General features: G+C 44.4%; 1 protein-coding gene across 1 annotated transcript in view; it reads right to left on the bottom strand.

Moving 5' to 3' along the window:
• Positions 1–16,694, bottom strand: part of SLC22A18 (solute carrier family 22 member 18) — a 63,650-nt gene extending 46,956 nt beyond the window's left edge. Inside the window, exons 1-4 of the mRNA XM_050336783.1 lie at positions 16,201–16,694; positions 14,005–14,102; positions 11,907–12,052; positions 10,618–10,750 (exon numbers count right to left, since the gene is read on the bottom strand). Coding sequence (XP_050192740.1) covers positions 10,618–10,750; positions 11,907–12,052; positions 14,005–14,102; positions 16,201–16,377 — 554 coding nt within the window. The 5' untranslated portion in view covers positions 16,378–16,694. The remainder of the gene's footprint in view (positions 1–10,617; positions 10,751–11,906; positions 12,053–14,004; positions 14,103–16,200) is intronic.
• Between the last annotated feature and the right edge of the window lie 10,203 nt (positions 16,695–26,897).

Here is a 26,897-nt window from a genome sequence, read left to right as displayed (position 1 = left end):
GGATCAGGTTTCCAAAAGTACTAAATTCCTATCTGCTGAAAATCCATGTTAGGCATCCTCAAGTGGGAGGCTGACATAAAATCACAGTCATTTCTGGAAAGGTTGATGACTGTGCTTCTGCATTAGAGGGCAGCTGTAGAGCAGAACTGAGCCCCTTACGAATGGTAAAGCAAAGCAAATTATTCTAATGAACATATAAGGTCTCTGTCTGTCTCAGGCCACCTAAGTCATTTCCCAAGCAATAGAGAGCAGTTAATTGGACCAAGAAATGCTACTTCTCCAAAGCTGCTGCTTCACATCCTCCAAAATGGGGTGCAACCCCATAGGACATGTTGTCCTGCCTCCTGCCAGTGCTTACTGGGCAAACCACGAGAGTTTCCACATGTGCTACTGCACAGACACACTGCTGTCTCAACACCCAGTGCTAAGCCCACTAACAGACTCTCACCATGGTGTCTGGCCTTGGATCCCACCATTAGCACTGCCCTCCTCTTGGATCAGCATCTCTCCTTGCAGTACTTAAGGTAATTTCCTGCACCACTTGGCGCAACACAGGGCTTAGCCTGAGTGGTCAGGACCTTGTAATTTGAATGCTAACAGAGAACGTCTCATAGAATCATAGAATGGCTTGGGCTGGAAGGGACCTTAAAGATCACCTAGTTCCAATCCCCCTGCCATGCACAGGGACACCTTTCACTAGACCAGGTTGCTTTACTGGAAGGTGCTCTAATAGTCTCCCTGAAGCCACCTTCTCTCTAGGCTCAAAACCCCCAACTATTTCCATCTGTCTTCTTAGGAGAGGTGCTCTAATCATCTTCGTGGCCCTCCTCTGGACTCACTCCAAGAGGTCCACAACCTTCTTATGTGGGGGGGCCCCAGAACTGGATGCAGGACTCCAGATGGGGAGTCATGAGAGCAGAGCAGAGAGGCAGAATCCCCTCCCTCAAGCTGCTGCCCACACTTCTCTTGATGCAGCACAGGATGCTGTTGGCTTTCTGGGCTGCAAGCACACGTTGCTATGGGTCATGTTGAGCTTCTCAGTTGCCACCTCCCTCAAGTCCTTCTCAGGGCTGCTCTCAACCTATTCTCCACCCAGCCTGTATTTGTGCTTGGCATTGCCTCAATCCACATGCAGGACCTTGCACTTGGACTTGTTGAACTTTATGAGGTTCACATGGGCTCACCTCTTCAGCATGTCCCTCTGGACAGCATCCCTTCACCCTAGAGTATCAACCACACCAGTCAGCTTGGTGTCATCAGCAAACCTGCATTTAAGACCCACTGTCTAGGTCATCAGCAAAGATGTTAAATACTGGTCCCAGTACAGTTGCCTAAGGGCCACAACTTATCACTGGTCTCCATCTGGACATCCAGCTGTTGACCCCAATTCTTTGACTGCAGTAATCCAGCCAGTTCTTTATCCATCACGGGGTCCACTGCCTCTTCATTTTAGCAACAAGGATGTCATGCAGGACAGTGTCAAATGCTTTGCACAAGTCCAGATAGATGACGTTACTCATTCCTTCCTCAGCCACCAGTGCTGTATCACTGTTGTAGAAGGCCATCATATTTGTCAGGCATGATTTACCTTAGTAAATCCTGTTGGTTATCACCACTAACCTCCTTATTTTACATGTGCCTTAGCATAGTTTTCAGGAGGATCTTGCCAGGCACAGGATACTGGCTATTTAGGACTCTCTATATTTCTCCCAAGCTACCTGTCCTTGTTTCAACCCTCTGAAGGCTTCCCTCAGACACTCTCTGTGTCTGAGTTTGTCCAGGAGTTCCTTGTGCATCCATGCAGGTCTCCGGGCATTTCTGCGTGATGACTTTGTTGGAACACATCTCTCCTAATCTTGGAGGAGGCAATCCTTGAATATTAACCAGGGGAGGTTGGGCCCCTCTTCCCTTCAGGGCTTTATCCTATGGTACTCAATCAAGCAGACCCCTGAAGGAGCCAAAGTCTGCTCTCCTGAAGTCCAGGGCAGGAAGTTTGCTGTGCGCCCTCCTTGATGCATTAAGCACCTCAAACTCCACCACTCCATGGTCACTGCAGCCAAGGCTGTCCCTGAGCTTCAAATTCCTCACCAGCCCCTCCCTACTGATGAGAACAAGGTCTGTTGTTCCATTGTCCATCTCCTCATTGGCTCCTGTATTAGGAGGTATCATCAGTGCATTCCAGAAAGCTCCTGCATTTTTCATACCCAGTTATGTTGTCCCTTTGAGGACCAGAGCTTGTGAACATGAGGCCACTCCTGTCTGTATATAGAGGGTCTCATTTGCTTGGTCTCCCTGGTCACATGGCTTATAGCAGACCCCCACTATAATGTCACTTGTCCCTGCTCTCCCTTTCATCCTTACCCATAAATTCTCGGTTGCCTCCTCATCCATCCCCAGGTGGAGCTCCATGCACTCCAGCTGGTCACTGACATAGAGGAATCTGAGAAACATCAACAAGTTTCTGATGCTGGAAATACCTTCTTGCTTGGCTGCAAGAACCCATGGTTGAAGTGACAAGCCCTAACAAGTGCTGGGGTTAGCCTGGAGATGGCCATTCAGAAAATCCTTTGCCCTCTGGCTGCTTTCACTGCAGGAATGTTTCACATGCCTTTGGCTCTGGTGGTGTGGCTGGGAGCAGGGTTTCATAAGGAGACTGCAAGGAAATGAAAACCCTGGGTGGGGCCACAGAAGCTAGTGTAGTTCATGAGAAGGTCACACCCTTTTCATTTCATTCTAAACACCCCACTCAAGTAGCCTGGCCTTCACCCTGGGCCATGGTGAACTGGAACCCCGTGACAGTGGGGTGTTGCATCTCCCCATCCATGCAGCAGCCTCCTGCTCATCCCACCAGTCTGGCAGCAATGGCCAAGAGAAGCACTGGGAATGGTTTAAAACCCAACCCCAAAGTTTTCCAAAAGGGCTGCTTTTCCACCTGTCCTTTATAGCAGTCATATTCCAGGCAGTAGGAAACCAGGAGAGCAGCAGCAGCAGAGGATGTGCTGTTCCCCTTCTTCCCCTGTGGCAAATGAAGGTCCATTTTGGAAATACTGTTTCCTTCCAGCTCAAGCCCATTGGTGCCTTAATCGTACTGCCCCAGATGACACAATACATCTCTTGCAGAACTTCACTCCTCATCTCCCTAACTCCAGGAGTCTTACCTCCTCCCAGTCCACCCTTCGCATGCCAAATCCACATGTTTCCGTTCATCCTGACCTTCCCTTCCTCCCTTGTCTGATAGTCCTTCCCACACAGGCACCACATCCTTCCTGCCCCAGCCTCACCACAAGGCTGGGTTTGTTCACTGAAGCGGATCAGAATGAAACATAAGCATGACCCTTTGAATCAGAAGGATTAGGAGATGTAAAGGAGCGAGCTGCCCATATGGATATGTACAGACATGAAGGGAGGAAGGCAGTGCCACCTCATGTTGCCCTCAAGGTCCCTCTGCTAGCTCTTGCTGGGCACAGCTCTGCACTTCAGTCCCCTGCCTCTGGGATTCTCCCACAGCCACCACATTCTGTGAGGATTTTTCTTTGCTTTGCTAAAACAGCAAAAAGCTGGCACTGGCTCAATTTAAAAGAAAAAAAAAAAAAAAAAGTATGGTAATTGGGAGGAGTCTTACAAAGACTCCTCTGCCTGTCCAGGACACCAGGGGATGAAAAAGAGAATACATCCAGGAAAAACAGGATGTATTCCCTCAAGGTAGTAGGTATTTGCATGAGCACACCTCGTGACACAGAGAATCTGCATCCCAAAGGCTGTATAATCTAAATAGCAATATTGTAAATGTATTGGATGAGGGAAGGAAAAACCATCTCAATGCCCTATATTATGCAGGAGGAACAGCACTGCAGAGGGATGGGATGACTTACTCGCATAGCAGGAGAATCACAGCAGAGCCAAGTCCCAAATCCCAATTCAGGGACTTAACCACAGTCTATTCTGTACTTTCTATTTTCTGTTAACAAAGAAAACAGTATATCTCTGGATTTCAATTCCCAGCGATACTGCTGGATTTGCTGCCCAGTCATGAAATATTCCAGGAGTGGGAAGAGCAGATGAAGCTCTAGTGAGTCATGAGCAGATACTGCCTGATTGTACAACCTGCACTATGAGGGTCATGTTCAGCCCTCCAACATGACTTCTGCTAATGAGGCCAGACCCAAAATACCTTGTGCCCTTTTATAAAATTCCAGTTTTGGTTTTATTGTGGATTCCCTCCCCTCCCCCCCATATTTTACATTTATTCCTCAGGGCTGTCAAGCCAGGCTGAACAACAAAAAGCAGCCACCACCTCAACACAGCCTTGCAGGAACACAGCTAACAACCAACCAGGCAGGGCATCATGCTGCACAGAAACCTCTCACTTTCAAAGCACCAGGAGAGGAGAGCAGTGTTCAAACATCCATAATTGTTTAGCAGAGTTGACTTCACAAGCACACACGCTTTTGATTGCGATCTGGCGACCACGCACACAAACCAGGGTTTTGCTCACCCACCGCCCCCTCACTTTCTGACTCCAGGCATGGAGTTGCAAGGCAGGGCAGCCTCCCCCAGCACACAGGCATGATGAAAGCTGCAAAAGACAGCAGGGAAATTTCCTTAGCTCCCCTGGAGATATCTTTTCCCCTCCTTTTATTTTCTAACTGCCTGTTTGCTTGGGAAACTGCTGTCAGCCCATGGAGAGACACCAGGCACATCATGCCAGGAGTCCCTCTTTCCCTGGCTCTGCTGCAAGCCAGTTTCCAGCAGCCCCCAAACCTCGGCTCTGCCTAAAAAGAACAAACCAGCCACAGGAGGAAGTTCTGATATTTTCTCAAAAATTTTGTGGTTTGTTTTTTTGGGGGGAGTTGTTTTTTTTTTTTTTTTTTAATGCCTTTTCTCATTGGTTTCCTTGGGAAAATGAAGCAGCTAACCCCAAAAGGCAGAGATATCCAGGAGGAAGGAGGGTGCTGTGGGGAGAGGGGCAGGTGGCCATCTCTTGTGAGTTGGCACAGCCGCACTCACAGCCCTCCCATCACATTCCGGCAGAAGGTTAAGAAGGAATGAGGGTTTTGAAAGAAAATGGAGAGTGCCTGATAAGGCTGAGGAAGGGGCTGCCAACAAGCCCCCAATTAGCTCAACCCAAGCCTAGCTCTCCTTAGCCATACCCCATAGCCTTGAGGGCAGCCACAAGGCATGGGCTCTCCCTCAAGCTGCTAGCTCCTGCCCTGAACCCCACTCTTCCTCCCTTGGGAAAGGGCCCCACCTATGGGTGAAGGACCAGGAAGGAGCTCTTGGCCCCATCACCATCCCTTCCCCGCTGCAGTTCAGACTGGGGGTTGTAGAGAGACCACAGAAGAGCCAGGTTCACTGAAGGTGAGCAAAGGGGGAACAAGGGTACCTTTGCAGGGCAAGGGTCGTCTTCCAGTTGGTAAATGGGAGAAAGCCAGGGGACCCAAACTTAAAAATTGGTGGCCTAGAAGTGAAAGGCAGGTTAGAGGTTTGCAGGAAGGCAGGGCTGGGGATGAGCTTAGTGCAGATCTGTCTGTTGCATGAAAGCAGCACAGATGAAAAACTGCCCAGGACCTGCATCTTGGTGAATTCTGTTCATAATCCAGCATCAAACTCCAGGACCATTGACCACAGGTACAATGTGCTGATGGCCAGAGACAGTTATGGGACTTAGGTGTTAAGCAAGCAGAAAGCTTAGGAAGCAGACTGTTCCCTGAGCTGCTTCATGAGGAAGTAAGTGATGATGTAGAAGCACCTGTGCCTCTCCATCAAACACATAGTCTGAAAAGCAAAATTAGTTGTAGCTGTTTCCGCTGTAAATGTCTAAGATTAGGTGAAATCCACCCAAAGCACACTGAGGCATTTCTCAGGTTCAAGAATAGGTTAAACATGTCATCAGAACTAGAAAACTCTGGTGCTGGGAACACAGGACAGAAGTGCCCTAAACCTGACCTCTGAACCAACAAGTTGTTGAGGGATGATATGCATGATCCTCTGTCATAGACATTACAGAAAACCTTTGGGACCATGGCTTCCAAAATTAAAATAGTTGTCATACAGAGTAAATGAGAAGAAGAACTTCTAGATCCTGTTTTATTTTTTACAGAAAGCCACAGCTGAGGGCCTCTGCACCTTCCTCAAACCACCAGCTCCTTGACAAACAGCCCATTTGCTATTCTGTCCCCATCTCTCCAAGGCACCACAGAGCTCAGCCAACAGTGACAGACCACGTTGCAGATCATGGAGTTGCTTGCTGGCAAGTAGTCTCCATGTCCCTTTCTCCAAAGTCCCTTGATACAGAGGACAAAGCAATGCCTGTAAAGCATCACCAATCCTTGATGCTTGGCTGACCAGCATCATCCCAGGCAGAGAAATACCACAGTTTCTGCTGGAAATGAGCAGGAGCAGCTCCCAGAAGCAGAATGCCCTGCTTTGTCCTGAAATGGAGCACAACCCTCTCACCCTTTGCCATGTGCCCACCCGCCTTCCCAGCTCCCAACCTTTAGCCCTCTCTACACCCACAGTTTTTCCACTCTGCTATGGAGCCATGAGAAATTCCCTGCCAGAGGACATTGTTCAAATGGGTTATTGAAAAGAAATGCAATTCCCTACTCCAGGCAAACAAGTTCCTTCTTTTCCCCTTGAGGAAGAAGGATAATAGCACAGTCAGGAAAAAACAAAACAAAACAACATACTATCCCCAAAGCCTGTTGTAATAATATTAAATAAGAAACCAAAGGGGTTTAGCCAAGAAAATTCCAAGTTCAAAAGAATAATTGCTCCAAAAAGATTTAAGCCTACAGCTGAGTCACTAAAATGAAGAAACCTCTCCGTGTACATAGAAAGCAAACAAATCTTGGGTCATGCAGTAGAGCTTCTCTACATCCTTGTTAGAAGGAAAGAAAAAAGAAGCCAGATGCAATTAATCATAGTCCCAGAAGAAAGGATGAAATCTCTATAATTAGCTACGTAGGATCATCTTTTCACTTTTGAAAACTAATTCAGCTGCCTTTTACCTTTCACCTACAGCGCTGCCACAGAAGTCTACTATAAATGCCAAATCACTTCTCTCCAGGGGTATACCCACTTGCAGCAGGTGGTCCCAAAACAGCTTTGCAGTAAGTGTACAGAGAGGGGAAAAATTTGCAGAGTGAAAACAGAGCTTCTTTTCGTAGTCACCTTTTGTGGATGAGCTGTTACGGAGTTTTCACTCTCCAAGAACCTGCAGACCTCAGCTGAAGCAGAGTTATTTCCAAGCTAGGTATTTTATATCCACAATCCTGATCCAACTCATCAATTACCAGAAAACACAAAACACATTAAAAAAATCATACAAATATGAAAACACTTTTCCAAATGTTTAAAGATTACAACTGCTTGTGTTAATAAATTTTCTCATACCTCAGCCTCAGGTGGCTGGGTAATTTGCCTGGCCATCACCCTGCCCATAGAAATCCTGTTCTTCACAGCTGTACACACAGTTTGTAGGGAGGTGAATATACAGGGCTATATATTCACAGAACCACAGAATATTCTGAGTTGGAAGGGACTCACAAAGATCACTGAGTTCAACTCTTAAGTGGATGGCCCACACAGGGATCAAACCCACGACCGTGGTGTTATTAGCACCATGCTGTGCTCAACTGTGAGCTAACCTCAGGGTGTATTAAGAGCAAGATCTCCAGCAATTAATTTCAGTAAGGCAAAGCCAGTTCTTAAGCAGTGGAAAAGTAAAAACCGCATTTCACCAATGAAACATGTCCACATCTGACTAAAAGTCATAATTCCTTTACTACAGCTTCATTCAAAGTTTTGGAAAACTTGGGGGGAAAGTGTAGCACTTAAGAGAGAAAAGGCTGGAGCTGGTGCTTACAGCTTAAGAACAGTGGTCAGGATCTAACATTCAAAAAATCCTATGCAAATCAGAACACTACATTCAACTGCTCCATGGCTCCCTTAATAAATAAGGGTTGATAAATATTATTCCAACAATGAAAACAGTAACAGACCAGCTCTTTAGGTCAAATACATGAACAGTAAATACAATACAGAAGAATGATATCAAAATTACATCAGCTGAGGAACTGAGACTGATTTCTACTTCCTCTCTTGTGTACAAAGCACTGCTAACATATGAATAATGCTGTACACAACAGACAGAGAGCGCTGGCCAGCTTTGTGGTGAGGGAGAGCAAAGAACAGAGAGTGGACACAAATCTCCAGCTTTGCTCTTCCATGACACAGCAGAAACACTTAGTTTTTAATTGGAAGGTGATTGAGTCATTCTTCTGTGAAAAAAAAAAATGGAAGTGACTACGCAGCTTGAAGTACAGCTGGAGCCTTCCTGTACAAATGTGGGAAACAGGCAGGGATGATTAACAGCCAGTCCAGGGGACAGAGCAACAAGGCCAAAGAGCCTCGAGTATGTCCATAATGCAACATCTACTCTTTTCCCTCCAGGTCTGTGCCTCAGACACAGCCAGAGGTGCTGGAGAGGCTCTGGGGCTGTTTTGTTGCACAGAGCTGCCTTCAGCTGCCTGCACAGTTGAATACCTGCTCACCACCAATATCAGCCAAAACACTAAAGCCCCGTAGATTGTTCCTCTAATCTTTGCACTGAAATCTGGCAGAGGAGCCAAGCACAGTGTCAAAGCAAAGGTGGGATTTGGCTACAGCAAAGGTTGTTACCAAACACTCAGATCAGCTTTCTGAGCCTGAAGCTGCTGTTTATTAAATCATATCAACCCTCTGCATACCAGGGTGCTCAGGAGGGCCCTGCCAGCACGGTAGAGTCTGTCTCTTGTTAACAGAAATTCCTGTCATCCTTCCAGAGGGATGCACAGATCCTCATGGAGAAAGCCAAATGCTGCCGCTAGACAAGCTGCTTTCCCCAGTCCTGCCACGGGACCGAAGAGCAGCCCCCGATCCACTGCGACGGGCTGTTCCCGCTGCCGGGCAGGATCACCGAGCCGAAGCTGCCCTCCTCTGGATGCGAGAGAAACAACCACTCCACGGGAAAGCCAAATGCTAAACTGTTTTCCAGGTTCACGTGCCTGACTTTCCCATAATTACGGGCAACGTTCACTTTTCTCAGTGTTATGCTGCAGGTACAAAGTTTAAGGTCCAGAAACTTTCAAAGCGAGTGGGGAGTCTGGAAGGCTCCTGTTGTCTGACACACCAAGCCCAAAACGCCAGACTGCAAAAGGTCTGACTGCATTCAAATGTCCCTGTCTAATTAAATGAAACAGGAGATTTTCTCCTACTGCTGGTTTTTCTATAAACCAGTGACTGATGCACACATGGTAAAGTGAAACCCCATACATTTTTGCTAGATAACAATGCTTCAAAGTTGATGTTTAGATAATGCATACAACCAAAGCCGAGCACTGAGGTAACCTTTACTTACACACAGTTACCATGCAGAAGGGACACAATCACTGTATTTGATTAAAAATTATACTTACTAAAACCAGCAATCATCCAGCAACATCTATAAAAACTTTTAAATGCTGATTAGTTAGTATTATTTATGTCTCCAATTTTCATTCTATGCAACCACGTAGCAACTACAAAACAAATCCTCCTAGCCAGCCTTGTGTCACGTGGCAAACACAGAACAGGTACCAACCACAGCAGAATTAAAAAAAGCCTTTTCAGGTATTCAAGAAAGAGGAAGAAAACCACTGAGATTCTGCAACAATTAATTTGGCCCAAGGTTGCCAAGGTACAGCAGCAAAGAGTTTTCAGGGTATTTTTTACCCTCCATCTTGTGGGGTAGAGTTATTTCCATGCCAACCTGAATCTGCAAAAGCAAGTGTCCATAATAAAAAGAAGTAGAGAAAAACAAATCCTTGGAAGTTCACAAGAGAAATTTCCCCCCCACCACCACCAGAGAAATGCTGGGGAATCTTCCAGGGAGGTTACAGCCACATGCACTTCCCTGCCTGCAAAGTTCTCCAACACACTACACCTTTTGAGCTTCCTTTACTATGAAAGGAGAGTGCTAAATTCAGTAAAACCAGTCATTTCTTTCCCATAGCAGAATACAAGAGAGGGTGGCATCCTGCTATGATGTGCCAAGCTATGGAAAGCAAACAGGAAAGTTGCTGGCGTGTGCTTCATCTTGCTGTCACAGGGCTAGACCTGTTTGGTTTTTTCCTCCACTGCCCCAAGCTTGCCTTTCCCTTGCCCAAGGTCTTGCTCTATATTGAGCATCCCCCAGTTCTCCACGAGCTTCACACTGCTCCCAGTTTCCATTTCTCAGCTGCACAACATCATTTCTTAAAAGCAGACTATGTCATGTGTGCTGCTTTTCAGCACACTCAGCTCCAAAGGGAAGACAATCAGGAGAAAGACAGAATCCACTTCTCAATTCAGTTTGGTTTTAAATCAATTTAAGCACACAGAATAGAGAGGAAGTGATATTTTCAACAAGATCTCATTAAAAACACTGGGAGTAATTCTTTGGAGCAGTATGGAAAGCAAAATTTAGAGTTCTGATATGATCCTCTACTGCCACCAGGAGTAAGATATCACAAAAGCTGGGGGGAGAGCTAAATATGCCTTAGCAGCTCCCTCTCAGTGGTTGCAACAAAATCAATAACAAACAAGTGTGCCACTCACCCAAATTTGGTGGAGAGGACACCTCCCAGCGCAGAGCCAGCGATGATGCCTATTCCAAAGCAAAGACCCAGCTTCCCCAAGGCATCAGCACGTTGGGAAGGAGAAGTCATGTCTGTAATAACCTTCTGAGCACCTGCAGGGGAGAAAAAAAATTCCAGTCTCTTGAAAGAAGCTTGCCATAGGGTTTGAGCAGATGCTCCAGCAGTTCTCATGGTTTTATTGCTAAGCCATTAAGAGCCTTTTTCATATCTTTTTTTTTTTTTTTTTCCCTTTTTCCAATCAAAACTCTGCTGGGCTGGTTTCTGTCCAGAGGCAGTTTCCCCAGCTCACAGGTTTTGGACTCTGGATGGAAGAGTGCCTCCAAATCAGCATTGACCCTTCCTTCTGGGAGCCCCACAGTCCATCAGTTTTGAACACAACAGCCTGATCAGCAGAGACTGTCAGATACACTGGGACACTCCATCAATTTAATGTGGAGACAAAAGCCCCTTTGGGAAGTACCTGGTGCTGGTGTGGGAGAGAATTATAGAGACCAGATTTCTGTTGGACTATATGATCTTAAGTTCCTTTCCAACCCAAATGATTCCATGATTCCATATAGATCTTCAGGTCACAAAAACAATGCCTGCCACAAAATGGTCCTTCCAACCCCAAGGCAAATGCTCATGCACACCCGCTGATTGAATGGGTTCAGCCCATCAGTCATGGGAAACAAAAACATTCAAACCACTCAAATAAACCACTTCACAAGTGGCAAGAAGCAGCTTATCCCCATATCAACTTGAGTCCTCTTGCACAAGTTACATGAGCTTCTAGTAGCTGAAGTTTGTTTTTCACTAGAAAAAGAGAGGAAATGTAAACTGAAGCAGAACTTCTTGGTGGGTAATGGAAGGTGTTTCTGTAATAACATTATTTTTTGCCAACATGCTCATTTTTCCAGAAGAAAGGGAAAGCTCTACTATAAAATACTGTGGCTGCAAGAAGGCAGTTGAGAATTCTGGGATAGCACTGCTGTCAGCAAGTGACTTTCTCCCGAGTCTGGGTGGTCAAACCCAAACAATTTGCTCAAGATTACTCAGGAGGATGGAACTACAGGCTACTAAGTGCTGCTTCCCATAACTAATACACCTGCTGCCTCATGTTCTCACCATTTCATCCCTGAGGACCATTAAATGTTCCTCCTGCCCTCCTTCATACTGTTGAACCTGTTGACTTCCAGCAAAATGAGCATGAGGGGAAACAGGCAATAAAAGCAATTTGGAAAGCCACTTAGCCCTCACTGACCTTACCTGGTATCACATGCATGAACACCCCTGGCAGCCTGGAGAGGAAGAGGAGGGGGATGCTGGTGGAGATGGACATAAGCAGGAATAAGACACTTCCAGATGCACAGGAGAGAATTAAGGCTGCTCGGGCACCAAATTGGTCTGCAAACCTGGTACAGAAATGGTAAAAGGTTGTCAGTTTTCTATTTAGAGTTAAAAAACAACAATAACAACAACAAAAAACTTCACAATAGTAAATCCGTTTGGCTTCTATTTGAGGGAAAACACAAAACACACAAACAAACAAAAAACTCCAGCCAGATCAGGTTTTTGATCTGACTCCAACTCTTTGCAGTAATTCAGCTCCAATATACTTTAAGCTAAGCTGGGCAAAGTCTGAGAGTACCACAGAAACAATTCTGAGCAACTGGGGACTATGATTACCATAAAATAGGCCTTAGATAGTGTTTTTTGCTGCAATTTCTCCTTCCTTTATTTTATTGAAGTTGCATATTTACAGTTAGCAGAGGAACATTACCTTGCATAGCAATTAGTTGTGCTTACACCAAGAGGAACAACCTCCCAGAAAATGCCAAGACTGGTCTAAAAACAATGCTAAGCATTAGTAATTAAAAGGCTTTCTGTTGAGGACGAGCTACAGGTCAAAAACTTCATTGTTTACATGAAAGCCAGGAAAGTTTACATTTGCTATTTGTAACCTAAAGACCACAGTTTGCTACATAGTCCAGGGTTGGTGTGGGTTTTTTAGTTTTGTTATTTAAGAGTAAATTTGATGCTTTGTCTTCTTATGGTTGGTTAGGAGCACCAAGAAAGAAGAACACAGAAAACTGACCTAAACAACAGTTTTCTCTCTCTTATCCCCCTTCTTCCTATTTTTTATTTATCTAGCTTTATACTGAGGTAAAAAAAGCTTCACATCTAGGAAAATCCATTTTATCTCAAACCTACATTGCAAATTTTGGCTTCAATCTGGCATTAGACACCTTCAGTCCCAGACAGATTTTGCTTTGCCATTTTCTTTCCCTTCAGCAGGTCTTCTGGATATTAGTGAATGACATGCACAGAGGAAAACCAGATTTCATATGGTAGCAGATCCAGAAGGAAATATTCCTCCAGATATGTGTATTAATAGAAAAAGCATTTTAAAAATGGGCCCTTTGCACCATCTCCATTCTCAGGAACATATTTTTTCCAAGCAGTACTTTTGGATCAAATGTTATTGTTATTTATTTTAAAATGTGTCCAAGGGCTTTCAGAGATCAGAGCCTCAAAGTGCCACACACCATGTACTAGAGGATCCTGTAGTGCTCACAACTACATTAACCAGAAAAGTAAACCCCATACAGGAAAACTGAGGCCCACACCAGCTCCCTATCTATTTATTACTTTGTTGATCAGTAGCAGGAACAAGAAGAAAAGTTAGATTTTCTCAGCCTCATTTTAGATTTTTTATCTCTGGATTACATACCTCTTTCATTTCTGTTTTTCTGCTCTTTGGGAATGCATTTTCCCACCACTCAAATTTTGGGGGCTATTTTCATTTCATTAGGGTCAGGAAAGTATATCCCAAGGGTTGAAGAGGCAGAAACCCTGAGTCTTTTCCACTCTTATTTTGACAGATGAGTTTATAGATGTTCTTGAAAGATCCATGCAAGTCCAACTTTGTATTCAACATGAATGCAGATATGGTGAGATTCAGTTGCAAAAATGACATGACTCTCAATTATTTTCACTGACAGCTCTACTTAACTCCTCGTTTTTGTTTTTGTTTCTAGTCACAAGACACTTCTAAGGTTACACATGGCTATAAAACATTTGCAGGATTAAGCTGTTAGGACCTGGACTCTGAGGACTCTGATGGTTTAAGCCATTCCCAGTATACTGTTACACTTAAATGTGCATCATTAAAATGTACCTAAGTTAATATAAAGCCTGCTTCTATGTTGCACTATTTCTAATTATAGCATTTATTTCTCCCTTGCTTGTTATGAAATCCTCAAACATTTCAGTAGGACCACAAACTAAATTATTTTTATGAAAATATAAAAATGTCTGGCCTTTTTCAGCTATGCAAAGGGTCATGAGAATCATTCTCACTTACCTTCCGAAAATGTAACCTCCCACAAGCTGGAGGACACCAAAGATTGTCTGGAGGTAGCCAAACCCCACTGAATCCAAACCCAGGCTCTTTGCCAAGTACTAAAAAAGAAAAAAAACCCAACAGGTCAGGGGAAAAGAAGCATACTATATTTATGAATAATGAGCTTAATGCATGTGTGGAGAGTACCATAGCTCCAAAAAAGAACATTCTTCACTTCCCCATACCTACCTACAGACGAAATCTTCACTGGGGCAGACACAGGCTGCTTAATAAAGACCAAAGGTCTCTATCCCACACTCTGAAGATCAGGGGGATGCGATCAAAATCATCAGTTTTGCACTAGGTGACAAATCTGTATCACCATTTACCTTTGTGGTCCAACAGAATGGAACACGTTCAGCAACTTCTAAGGGGGATGAGGGAAATTTTTATTGCCTTCCTGCCTCCAGACCCTGTGCCTGGGGCAGTCCAAGCACCCTCCAGGAGGTGACTGCGGTGAGGTCTTTGAGCTGTTGTGTAATCAAGCAAGTTGAAATCAACGGAAGTACCACATGGGCAAAATATTGCCTTTATTTATAATCTGGATGGTGCACCCACAACCTGAACTTGCAAGAAGCCACAGAGGCATACCTTGAATATTCACAATACTTCAGGTGTGGATTTTTGTTGTGGTGGTTTTCGGTTTGTTTTTGTTTTTTTAAATTTAAATACTGTATATTCAAGGGACAGCTGTTTCTGACTCATGTTTTTGATTTGTGCCATCTGCTAAGATTTGTTTAAAACTCTGAGCCAAGTTCAGCTCTCAGAAGATGTGGAGGCACCTCAGTTCTGCCCACTTCCCAAATACATGGTCTTCACTCAGGTCCACAGATCCCCTATAACTGATCAGAGATTGACTACACCAATCTCCCATACATAAACTGCCTCTCAGGTCTAGCAACTCAGAGCACCATGGTTTAGTTCCAGAAGAAGAGAGCAGTTTGCCTCTGGAGGCACAAATTATCAGAGAGGTGTCTGAGAAAGCATAGCCTTTCCAGAGACAGAGGTGGACAGGCATATCATAGATTCAGGAGCTCACAAGAGCAGGAAAGCTGCCCAGCAGAAACAGACCTGGTGGTGCTGGTTGACAGCTGGCTGAATATGAGCCAGCAGTGTGCCCAGGTGGCCAAGAAGGCCCATGACTATCCTGGCCTGTATCAGAAATAGCATGGCCAGCAGGACCAGGGCAGTGATCATCCTGCTGTACTCAACTCTGCTGAGGCCACACATCAAATCCTGTGTCCCATTTTGGGCCCCTCATGACAAGAAAGACATTGAGGTGCTGGAGCGGGTCCAGAGAAGTGCAAGAAAGCTGGTGAAGCGTCTGGAGCACAGGTCTTACAAGGAGCAGCTGAAGGAGCTGGGGTTGTTTAGCCTGAAGAAAAGGAGGCTCAGGGGAGACCTTATCACTCTCTACAACTACCTGAAAAAGAAGGTTGTAGTCAGCCAGGCTCAGTCTAGCTGGTCAGGTCTCACAGATAACAAACAATAGGACAAGAGCAAACGGCCTCAAGTTGTGCCAGAGAAGGCTTAGATGAGGTACTGGGAAAGGTTTCTGTACTGAATGTCAAACACAAGACTGCCCAGGGAATTGGTGGAACCACCACCCCTGAAGGTATCTAAAAGATATGTAGATGTGGCACTTTGGGACATGGTTTGGTGATGGACTTGGCACTGTCAGGTTTATGATTGGACTCAATGATCTTAAGGGTCTTTTTCAACCTAGAGTGCTCCCTGATTCTATAAAACCAGACAGAAGAGTCCAGTGAGTGAGAGGCGAAGAATTCCACTCAGAGTTGGTTTATACACAATCAGAAAAACCCTCCTCTGATCTGAAATCCCTGGTTTCTGCTACCTGCTGTTTGGGTCACTCTCACACTGAAAGCAAGCAGACCCAAATTACATCAGCTTTACCCAGAGCCATCAAAGCAGGCTCTGGGTGCTACTGCAATGCAACAAATAAACTAGCTTTTATTGCCCAGGCATACCCTGAACAGAGTCACAGCTTGCCTGCTAGGTAGGAATACCAAGTATTCCTTTCAGTATCAAGCATACCTTTCCCCTTTCCTGCTAGAAACTCTCTTCTGACTTTGCTGGAAAACTACATAGCCTGGCATTGAAGGAAATGTGCTGTGAACCAAGAGAACCCATACTCACAGGCATGATTCCCATCTGCATGAAGAGAAAGGTCAGGTCTAGGGCTGCAATCAGGTAGGCAACAAGGATCACTTGTCTCCTCTTAACCTCTCCTGAGTGGCCACTCTCCCCCAGGGTCTCGTTCCTCATTCCTGAAGCTTCTTCCTCACCTTCAGAGGTGGCTTTTGCATTCATCATGTTCCTGAAACGACTTGTTGCAGTACAGGCTGAAAAATGACACGAAGGCACTTCCTAGGTGAGAACGTGAAGCCTAGATAAGGTGCAGAAGCTGTGTGTACAGTTCAAAGCTTACAGTGTGAAAGGTCCTGAGTCAGCATGCCACAGATTTATTGTTTCCTTTTTTTTTTTTTTTTTTTGGCTCTTCCCTCTGCTTACTTGCCAGGCAGGATCAAAGGTAACCACACACCAAACCACAGATTTAGTTCTTTAGGCTTGTCCCGGGTGGGCTCATTGCTTCAAGTGCCATCACAATGAAGACCAGCTTGGGTGTCCCAGCAAAGTGAAAGTGGACATTGCCCTAAACAAGACCACGTGACAAACTCTTCAGCTCTTTAACTGTTTCATGTCCTTCACTTTTATTGCCTCTGGTGGCTCAGAAGAGATGACTGTTTTAATTCTTCATGAAAGGCATTTTGATATTGTTGTTGGAAGTTGCAAGTGAAGCTTGCAGCAGAATAGCTACTTCCAAATCCTCATGCTTCTTGCAGTCAATTTATACAGACCCTGGAACACGAATAGGTCTTTCGTGTGATTAGAGCTACTCTCATCAACACCTGTAGCTGAGCCATTTTCCCTCCTCTATCAGGTGCTGCAAATTTATAGAAAGTCTGAGCTAGCAAATGTTCACATGTGACTCCACTCAGACTACAGATTACCAACCAATGCAAAAAACATTAAAAAAAAAAGCATTAAATCTACAGAAATCACGAGGGTGACTTCAAACTGGGGAATCAAATAAATAAGACTCCTTTGTCCTTTGGAGGTTTTGTTGTTTGCTTTCATGTTTACTTGAGGTTTTATTTGTTTGTCTGCTTGCTTGTTTGCTTGGGGGTTTATTTGTTTGTTTTCTTACTTGTTGAAGCCTGGAAGTTTGGTTGAGCATTATCTTTATTTTAAAGAGAAAAAGCAAGCAGAGATCCCAGTGCTTTGACTTTGTAGAATTACAGGGAAGGAAGGGAACTGAAGATCTCATCCACCCTGTGGCTTCAACACCTCAGTTCAACTGTGCTTTTTTTACTAGGCAATCTTTGAAAAACTCAGAGAAAAGGGATTTGTCCACTCCCTGGGTATCTGGGAAAGACATGTTAGCTAATGTCCAATCTGAGTTTCCCAAGCTACGGCTTGCACCTGTTGTCCCTCATGGTATCAAATGCCAGTACTAGCAGGAGTCTGGATGCATCATCTCTGGAGCTGCCCTTCAACTACTCAAAGATGACTGTTAGATCATCCCAGCCTCCTCTTTGTTGGGCTGAACAAGCCAAATTCCTTCCACCTCTTTCAATATTAGGTACTCTAGAACCCTGAACAAGATTCTTGGTAGCTCTCCCTTGGGTCCAATCCAGTTTGTCTACTCATCTCTTGAACTGGGAGTCCCAACACTGGGTCAGCCTCACCAGCACCAAGCGAAAGGGAATGGCATCTTCCCTGATTGTCCTGGTTATGCTCCTCCTCAAATGCCCCACTACATGGTTTGCCTTATCCCTGAAGAGAGTGCACCCTTGGCTCACACAGCATTGCTGTCACCCACGGTCCTCACACTGTGGGTGCTACACATCCAGTTGGGCCCCAGCCAGCTTTGATGCAAGTGGATATTCTGCCCCAGGCTTGGGGCAAACTGTTGCCACTTTCATCTTGTTGAAAACCTTGAAGTTTTGGTTGATCCAGCTCTGACATTTCAGGCAGACCTTCCAGCCTGAGGCTCCATCACTGACTGTGTGTCAGCCAGTCCCTCTAATATAGTAACACCTCCGTTCAGGAACAGAGTCTTGACTCATCATGAAGGCTGACACAGACACATCAATACAGAGACGTGCAGAGGTTTTTGCTGCCTCGGATCTGGAATGGTTAACAGGGCTTTAGTTTTCCAAACAAGTCGAAGGAGAGTGAACTGTAAGATCTCTGGGCACACCTTTTTATTCAACACATCATCATCGAGCTCTGGGATTTGCTGAAAATTGCCAGGCTCTACTTCCTGAGGAAGGAGGGGGAAGACCAAAGGTTAAATCTTTCACTGGGTGTGGATACCATATCACTGGAGACTGCACAGAAACAACCTTTCACAAACTCAGAGAGAGCATGAGTGAAAAAGCACCTCTGAAGAACGACTTACCTACAGCAATATTAGCACTCAAACAGATCCAACTCAGATCCTGGACCCCAGGATTTGTAGTTGTTAGTGAAGAAAAATGACTATCCAGCATGTATCCCAGTTTAGCAGAGGATCAGGGCTCGACATTTGGTTCATCTCAGAGTGAAACAATGGTTTGCCTGCACTTTGAATGTCCTTCAGCACAGTACCAACATCATCACTCACTCATTTGCACTGGATAGGCACAATGTACAAATTACCAGCATTGAATAGAAGAGTAAAATGAATGACAGAACTCTGTTTATGGAGGTTTTGAGAAAACCAAAAAGGAAAGTCATGCAAATGCAATGTAAAACACTGCTTACAGGAAACCTTGCTGACTTGGACTTGAAAAGCGCCAATATTTTGACTGGTGAATTTGTCTCAGCAGCAACTGAAAACAGATCCCAGCAAGGCGACCAAGGGGAGGGAGCAATGACTTGCAGATGCAGCCACTCTTCACCAGATATGAGCCTCGTCCTGCCAGGGCATGCAGTGCAGACAGCTAACCAGCCACATGCTCTCACTTGGATTTAGCTTCTTTTTACTGGAATTGGCAAGGGAAGTGGAGTAAAAAACCCCAGAGTTTCATTCCCAGTCTTTGGAGCAAAAGTCACAGTTCTAAAAAGTAGGAAACTAAACTTGATGCCTGGTGCGGAGGTGTCCATGGAGAATAAGCTGTGATCATCAGCCTTGGTTCCTGTACATCTCTGGATGCCTCTTGATGGCTCAGTACACAAGCCTGCTCCTTAGCATCCCAGATCAGGCTGCAAGTAAGAAAGTGCCCTGGGTCCAGCTCAGTGATCATCTTCTTGCAATAGCCTATTTGGGCAGGATCATTTACCTCCCCATCCCTGCATTTTGGCATAGACAGGACAAAGGCAAGAGGGTGGGAGTGTTAAGACACCTTTACAAGCCATGAGCCAAGTTATGCCCATGCTGCCCTGGCCCCAAGGATTTGGGGATGCAGCTGTATTCTCCAAACTTGGCCAAGATGTTGGCAACCTCAAATCATCTTAATATCCTCTTGCAAGGTCTTCTGCACGGGAACTTGGACTTTCCTGACTTTCAGCATCCGATTTTTGAAACCTTGCCCCACGAATCAGTCAATCTAAAGGCTAAATGTGGCAGCAGGAGCACTGATGGAAATACAGCCAGTGTGATCGATGCAAGGCAGATCCTCCTCCTCCCCTGAGTGAGAAGTCTGACTGAAAATGTCTGCAGGAGCCTAAGTATGATGGAGATTAACTCTGTTCCCAGCTACGCTCTGCTGAACATCACCTTCACAGCCATCCAGCTCAGGGCCAGTTCATTTCTACCTGCAGTGATAACACACCATTAATGACAGATGGCATAAGCTGGCACGGTATTTTTATCTAAAAGCTCCTTCTGGCTCAATTATAGACTACACCACAGGTAGCAAGCACTTGGTCATTGACAAGCCATTTCTGAGAAAGAAAAATAATTTTAAAACTGGGGAGGAACAGGTTATGAAGAGGAAATTAATTTATTTGGGTAGGATAAATAAACTTTAAATGGACAGATATTTCAGGGAGACTATGGTGAAAGCAAGCAAGAAAATAAATGTCTCGTGATAAAATTGCAGATTAGGCCATTAGCTATGCACTAAGCCTTGACACTTATTCCCAACATTTTTGGAGAACTCATAGTTGTCTTCCCTGGAAAATCTTTTCTGAGGTCTATTTATCTGGTGATCTCTGAAAAAAAAAAAAAAAAAGAGTGGGAAACCTGAGAAAATCTTTAAAAATTTTCAGAAAGGTTTATTGTTTATGTTACTTGGGCAGAAATCTTTTCTTAAATTACTGGAAATGGGAAGCAAGGCCAGCACATGCATGGGGAGGGGGAAATCCACTCACATCAATACCAGAAGTTGAAAATGTTGGTTGAAAAAGGATAAACGGCAGTGAAATAAATCTTGAATCCTTCTCTGAACTTGTATTTTTAGACAGAGGAAGCTTAACATGAATTGGAGGAACATGAGGTACCCTGGATAGGATTCTGCTGTGTACAGAGGGTCAAAACAAGCTTTACAGACTCAAAAGAACCTTGAAGAGGGATGGAAGTTCAAACGTACTGCCCAGCAATGAAGGACACATCTCAGGCCTCAAATCCTCTCTGACTGTGAGCTAACAGGTCTCTTCAGCTAAGCAAAAAATCAGTGGGATGACCCAAATTCTGCTCCAACATAGATCAGTCCCAAATCTTTGCCCTTGTGGATATGCATCTATGTTGCCTCTTGCATTCAGCCAAGCTTTCATTTCTCCTTGCAAAAAGAAACTGCATTTCCATGGGCTGTGTGCCAGGGGTGCCCGGAGGGTCATGAGATGTCAGATGAATAGTTATGAGCAAACTTCTTCTCTCTGCCCAAGAAGCAACAAAGATAACCCTTCCTCCCTTCAAGAGAACATCACGAGGCCACCACATGAAAAACAGTGAGGCATGCAGATATTCAGACAAGGAGGGACATAAAAACCCTTTACGGAGACACAGTCCTCAGGGAGCTATTGTCCTAGAGATGTTTCTTAAACTCTGTAACATGAGAAAGGAAATGGAAGAAATATCTTGAAGTGATTCCTCAATAGTGGGAATGCTGAATTGCTGTAATGAGGGAAACTGCTCAACACCAGCCATGGTCGTTGGGAGCCATCAAACTGCAGGATCTGGCCTGATCCCTCTCTTCCCCCAACCCTAAGACTAAGGGAACAGGCCTCATTTGTATTTGGTGAAAGATTTATACAGTTAAGCAAATAAGAGAATAAATGGCCCAGTATTGCCAAAATTACATCCCATGTTTGTTGACTGATTTATTCCTTTGTCTAATTGTGTTCATGAAAAAAGCAGCTCACTAATGAATGGAAAAAGACTCCACATGGCCAGCAAAAAAAAAAAAAAAAAAGCCATGTTTAGTTTACAAAATAGCACAGTCTTCAGGGATTTTCATAAAAACTGCAGAGACAGTCCAAATTGACAATGAAATCAGATTCCCGATGGCTGCTAAACTCTTTTGGCTTTTTCTATGGGTGTATTAAATTGCAGAAAAGCAATTATTTATAATTTGTTTTTATAAAAATGCTGGTGCGCTTATGCTGTTTGGCAAATTATTATGTGAAATGGAAAAGGCTATTGTTCATTCTCTTGGTAAAGTCTTTGTTACTTACCATATTAAACTGCAAATCACATTTTATCTGAAAGGTCCCTTCCAACCCAAACCACTCTATGATTCTATGAAATATGGCTGGTTATTATTAACTTTTTACTGGTAAAACCCCAAAGCTCCAACTAATATCAAGGCCTCATTTGGTACCCTGTAAACACAAAAAGAGGTTGAGACTCAGATGAGGGATAAGTATTAAATCCTCCTTGTCTTGCAGATGGGACCCTAACAGACAGAGGGGTTTAATGGCTTCCCTGAAAACACAGAGGAAGTCTGTGGAAGAAGCTGGAGTCAGATTCAGTCATCCTTTGGACACCAGTTCCATTGCTTAACCACAGGGCAGTTTTTTTCCCTCTAATATTCTGGAAAAATTAAAATAAAAGAGAACATTTCTGAATGCTGGAATTTGACAACAAAGCATGCAAATGGGGCAGAGACTGTGTCAATTGTAAAGGAGTTTTGGAAAAATCCCGTGGCCTGAATTCATGAGAGTTACACCAAGAATAACATGACCAAATAGGAAGAAAAATCTCAGTTCTTTGTACCCATCCAGTCTTAGCGGCTCCAGCAGGACCTCACCAGGGCATGAGTCTCGCGTGCTTGCTCACACCGAGTGGCACCTTGCTTAGGATTATTTCAGCTCGGCCAGAGAACTCACCTCTCAAATTATCCCCCAGGTGCTGCCCTGGCTGTGGCTTACCTCTACCCAGAATCTCTCCTGAGCAAACAGAAAGCCCTCAAGTTTCAATGAGCTGCTGCTACGCAGTGGAGAAGGGCTGCTGGGCTACCCAGAGAGCAGCCACTGACCTCCTTCAAGCGAAGACATCAAAAGACACAAATGCCACCAGCCTCTAGTCTGCTATGCTACGACATTGAAGAAGCAGCAAGCAAAAACTGACTCTTTCCTTAGTGAAAGCCCAGGTCTGCTGTGTGACTTGTCTCCTGGGCAAGGGATGGTCTCCCCTAGACTTGACATTCTTCTTCCTAGTGCTCAAGCCACACTTGTTTTAAGCAAGTGTGACCCATCTGTCTCTACAGGAAACTGTGAATAAAGGACTGGTTATACCATCAGCTGCTGAGCAGGGTCCAGGCAAAACTCCACATGCTAATAAATGATGGTGACAGCCCAGAAGCAACGGATGCTTCTGCTGCCTCTGTGGTTGTGTCTTAAGCTTCCTGGCATGTTGGCATGACTGACCTTCAGACAACTCACTGCTGGATAATGGATGAAGCCCTGGGCTCCAAGATACACACAGCACATTGGAAATCCAAGGTTTACAGCCAAAGAATATGCTAGAAGTGACAAATCTGGATACACACAGAAATAGAGCCTCATACTTAGCCTGCAATATGCAATATTTCATTCAGCTGGTATTATACAGCCACCTTCTGGAATTGCAGCAATGTCTGGAATGCAAAAGCTGTTTATCATTTAAATAACATTTAGGCCATTATAATTTATATGAGAATTGTAACTGATTGGGGCTGTATGGAGCTTCTTGTTGTGGTTTGCTGAAGGAATGCCGCAGATTTCCTCTGCACACATTACATTCTGCACACAATGGGAGTCCCAGACATTTTCAACTAGTCTCAAGACTTCTGCCTTTACCAAAACATTTTCCTGTGTCAGAATCAAACAATTGCCTGATTTATAAATCTCAAGCATTAAGGAGACCACCAGCAACACAATGTAACAAGAATCTCTCTGTCATTCGACCTTCCAACAAAGCTGTACACAGCACAAACAGAACATGGATGTTTATCCAGCATTTCTGCTAATGCATGTTCCTATACAGAGCAATTAGAAAAGGACAAAGCAAGTGTCTGTAAGACCATGCACATCCAAAATATCGCTTCCTCACACAGAGAAGGGTCTGTGCTACAGGCTCAGACAAATCCTTACCGGTTTAGGGCCAGAGGAGACATATCCCCTCCCAGACTTGCTCCATTCGGCTGGCTGGGTTCACCATGTGGACTTGGGACCTGCAAGGAACCAACATGGCATGTGGGGGAAAGGGAACAGCTGACCCCATGCCCAGCTGGCTCCATCCAATGTATGGGCTGGGGACAAACCTATGTTGCAGGTATTTGCTGCCTGTGGGTGGAAGAGGTTGGACAATGATATCCAGAGTCATGCAAGGCTGGATTTATCAGCAGCTCAAAAGTGGTGGAATGTGCAAAGATGGCTAGAAAACCCTTGATCTATTTTGACCCTAAATGCCTTACAAAGCCTCTTCCAAGGTCATTATTTTTCTCCCTCCAAGCAAACACCTCATTTCAGACGAAGGCTAGAATGGGCTGTGTAAAGTCAGAGCAAAGCCTGGAGTTCACACTATTGCAAGATGGAGCAGAGCATGCACTCTTGCCTGTCAGCCAACTCACCCAGGAAAAACAAAGCTTTTAAAGATCTAGAAGACACCGGCCCTTGGAGGTATCTGCTCTAACAGCTAGGCCTCCATCCCCTGCACCAGCAGTAAAGGCTGTAGCAAGGTCTACTTTTAGATTATTACAATCTGGATTTTGGTCAGAAATACAAGAGCAGTGACAGTCTTATGACTGCTGTTTTTTTGTTCAAACCACCAGAAGGCTTTGGAGACCCTTCACTGTTTCCTCCTGCCCTTCCAATCCAACTTTTGGATTCACCTGAGATGAAAAGAAATTGACCCTCCTTTGCTGGAGGTGGAAATTCCTCATGGGCTCCTTAGCACTGAGGTTATAGGGGCAACCCACTAACAGCTCTTGAGTGGGATATGAGGAATCTTTACAGTGGTTTGGGGAAAATTTTCAAAGTATTTCAGCAAAACCAATGTTGAACACTGCATACAACTGTATCATGGACACATGGATAGAAGTAGAAAAGCTTAGAAACCTAATCTATCATATAAGTAAGTCTTACTTAAAATATATCTGAAACTGCTGTTAGGAAGCCAGAACCTGCATGGAACTATTTGCTTCTTTTCTTTCCAGTTCAACATCTACAGGCATGGCCTTTCTTCAGGGCAATTCCCTAGCTTTCTACATCATCTGGGTTCTGGAGGCCCCTGTTAAAACTGACACAATCTACTCAGCAGATTTGCCCTGACTCTCTCCTCACTACCTAAAAAAAAAAAACAAAAAACCAAAAAAACCAAAACCAAAAACAAAAACAACCACACCAAAAAAAACCCCAAAACCAAAAAAATCCCCAAACCACACACAAAATCCAAACAAAAAAACCCCCACAAAACCCCACAAAAACAAACAAACCAAAACCAAAACAAACAACCCCCCCAAAACAACAAGGGTTTATTCCTTGTATTTATTGCCCAGTAGAGTCAGGGGATCTACGGGTTATATTCCTCCTGAGCCTCATCAATCAAATAATTTACCAAATTCATTCATTTGTGTGCAGGTGAAGCAACGACCACCACGAATCCCACTGGAGGTGCCCTCAGAAGCCATAAGACTGCAGTAGGGCCCAGGACCTTGTTGGGAGTGCCAGGACAGGTCAGAGGAAAATCTTGCTTAATGGTTCTGGTGGATGAAAAGACTCAAGATTAAATTTGCAGCCTAGTGGTTAGAAAAAAAAAAAAGCCATTCTCCCATCTTCAAAGCAAGTACATTTGATCTAGAAAGCAATAAGCCTCCATAAACATAGCACCTCCAGATGTATTTCTTTCCTTCCAGAGCAAACTCACAACTACTTGGCCACTGTCAGCTTAAATGATTTCACCTGGTTTATATTTTCTCTTTGAATATCAATGATGACCAGCTGACTCATTTTTACTTTGAGAAGTGCAAGACCTGGATTACTTGGCTTAGGACTGAAATCCTGGCCCCAATTCACCAGGAATTTTGTCTCTGATTTCCATGCTACCAGGATTTAATCTTAAGATCTTTCATCCAGCTCCTCTTCTGCTTTTTCTGTTAGGAAAACATGAGTTTCAGGCTCATTCAATCATGACTATGTTTGAGAATGTGTCTCATGGCTCACACTATAAGAATTTGTACCAAGCCGTTTTGAAATGCCTTCATGTGTGACTGCATGCTCACTGGGGGCCAGTGAGATATCTGTTATCTTGCACAGTGTCAGGGTGTGTCTTTAATTGCACCTGTGTGGAATTAAAGTGTAATTGAGAGTCAGGTACAAATTCATCTTTTTATGCCTGATCCTCCCGTTCTCAGTCCAAAATTCAACCTATGTGAAACTGAGGGTCAAGCACCTGGAGCTCCTTGCCCTGCGAACGTGTTTTAGCAATAGCTCCTGCAAGAAGTTTCAGAGCATCTGGTAAGGGTAAATTTTAAGGCTACCGAATAATCTGATGATTTTTCAACCTGGTCATAGCACAGGAAAAATTATCACCTTCTCCTGGTCTCCACCATCTACTGAAGGACACTACAATCACATGTAATCAGCAACATTCCTGATCACAGCCCAAGGTAACAGGTCCTTCCAGCCTCCGTCCAGAACTTGAGAACTGGCTCATTAAGAAAAAGCTGTATCGGTGGATGAAATGTAAACCATTAGAAAGCCTTCAAGTCAGTGTTACCTGTGGTCTTCCACCTTCTCTGCTCTGTTAGGTTATATGGCACTTGGTTTCTCTTTGTGTCTGTGGGATACTGAAGGCTAGTGGGATTTGTGCTGACTGCTGTTGTGGATGGCACGTACAAATCCTACAATGCTGTACCATATATAACATAGGCTGAGCTCCCAGCAATGAGTCACAGCACTAATTGTTCTGCATTATATAAATGTGTTCACAGCATGCTGCTGGATCCAGATACAATCAACTCCTCACTCCATAGGAATACATACCATATTGAGGGCAGGGCAGCCTTATTATAGTTAAACTGCTGTAAAATGAATGTGATGGACTCCCCCAACAGAGCTCATTGAACCACTCCCTTTGCAGGTTCACCACTGGGTGATGCTTGGTCCACATTCAAAGCCTGCAGCAAAATAATTGCTATGATTCTAGCAGGAATATTATAAAGTGATTGCTTTACAAGATTAAAAGCAAATAAAATTTTAGTGCTGTGACTTCAGAAAGTTACTATACTAAAAGCAAATCTAAAGCTGTAGGCAAGAAGATAAATTAATTAAAGAATACAAACAAGAAGCCAGGGGGTTGGGAGGGAGGAAAAATTACCTCATCATGCTGCGTCATTGCATGGTATCTCAACACCCCATCACAG

Source organism: Myiozetetes cayanensis, unplaced genomic scaffold, assembly GCF_022539395.1.
Source record: "Myiozetetes cayanensis isolate MyiCay16 unplaced genomic scaffold, myiCay2020 scf6-25, whole genome shotgun sequence".
Classification (NCBI taxonomy): Eukaryota; Metazoa; Chordata; class Aves; order Passeriformes; family Tyrannidae; genus Myiozetetes; species Myiozetetes cayanensis.
This window is presented reverse-complemented; position numbering and strand designations above follow the sequence as displayed.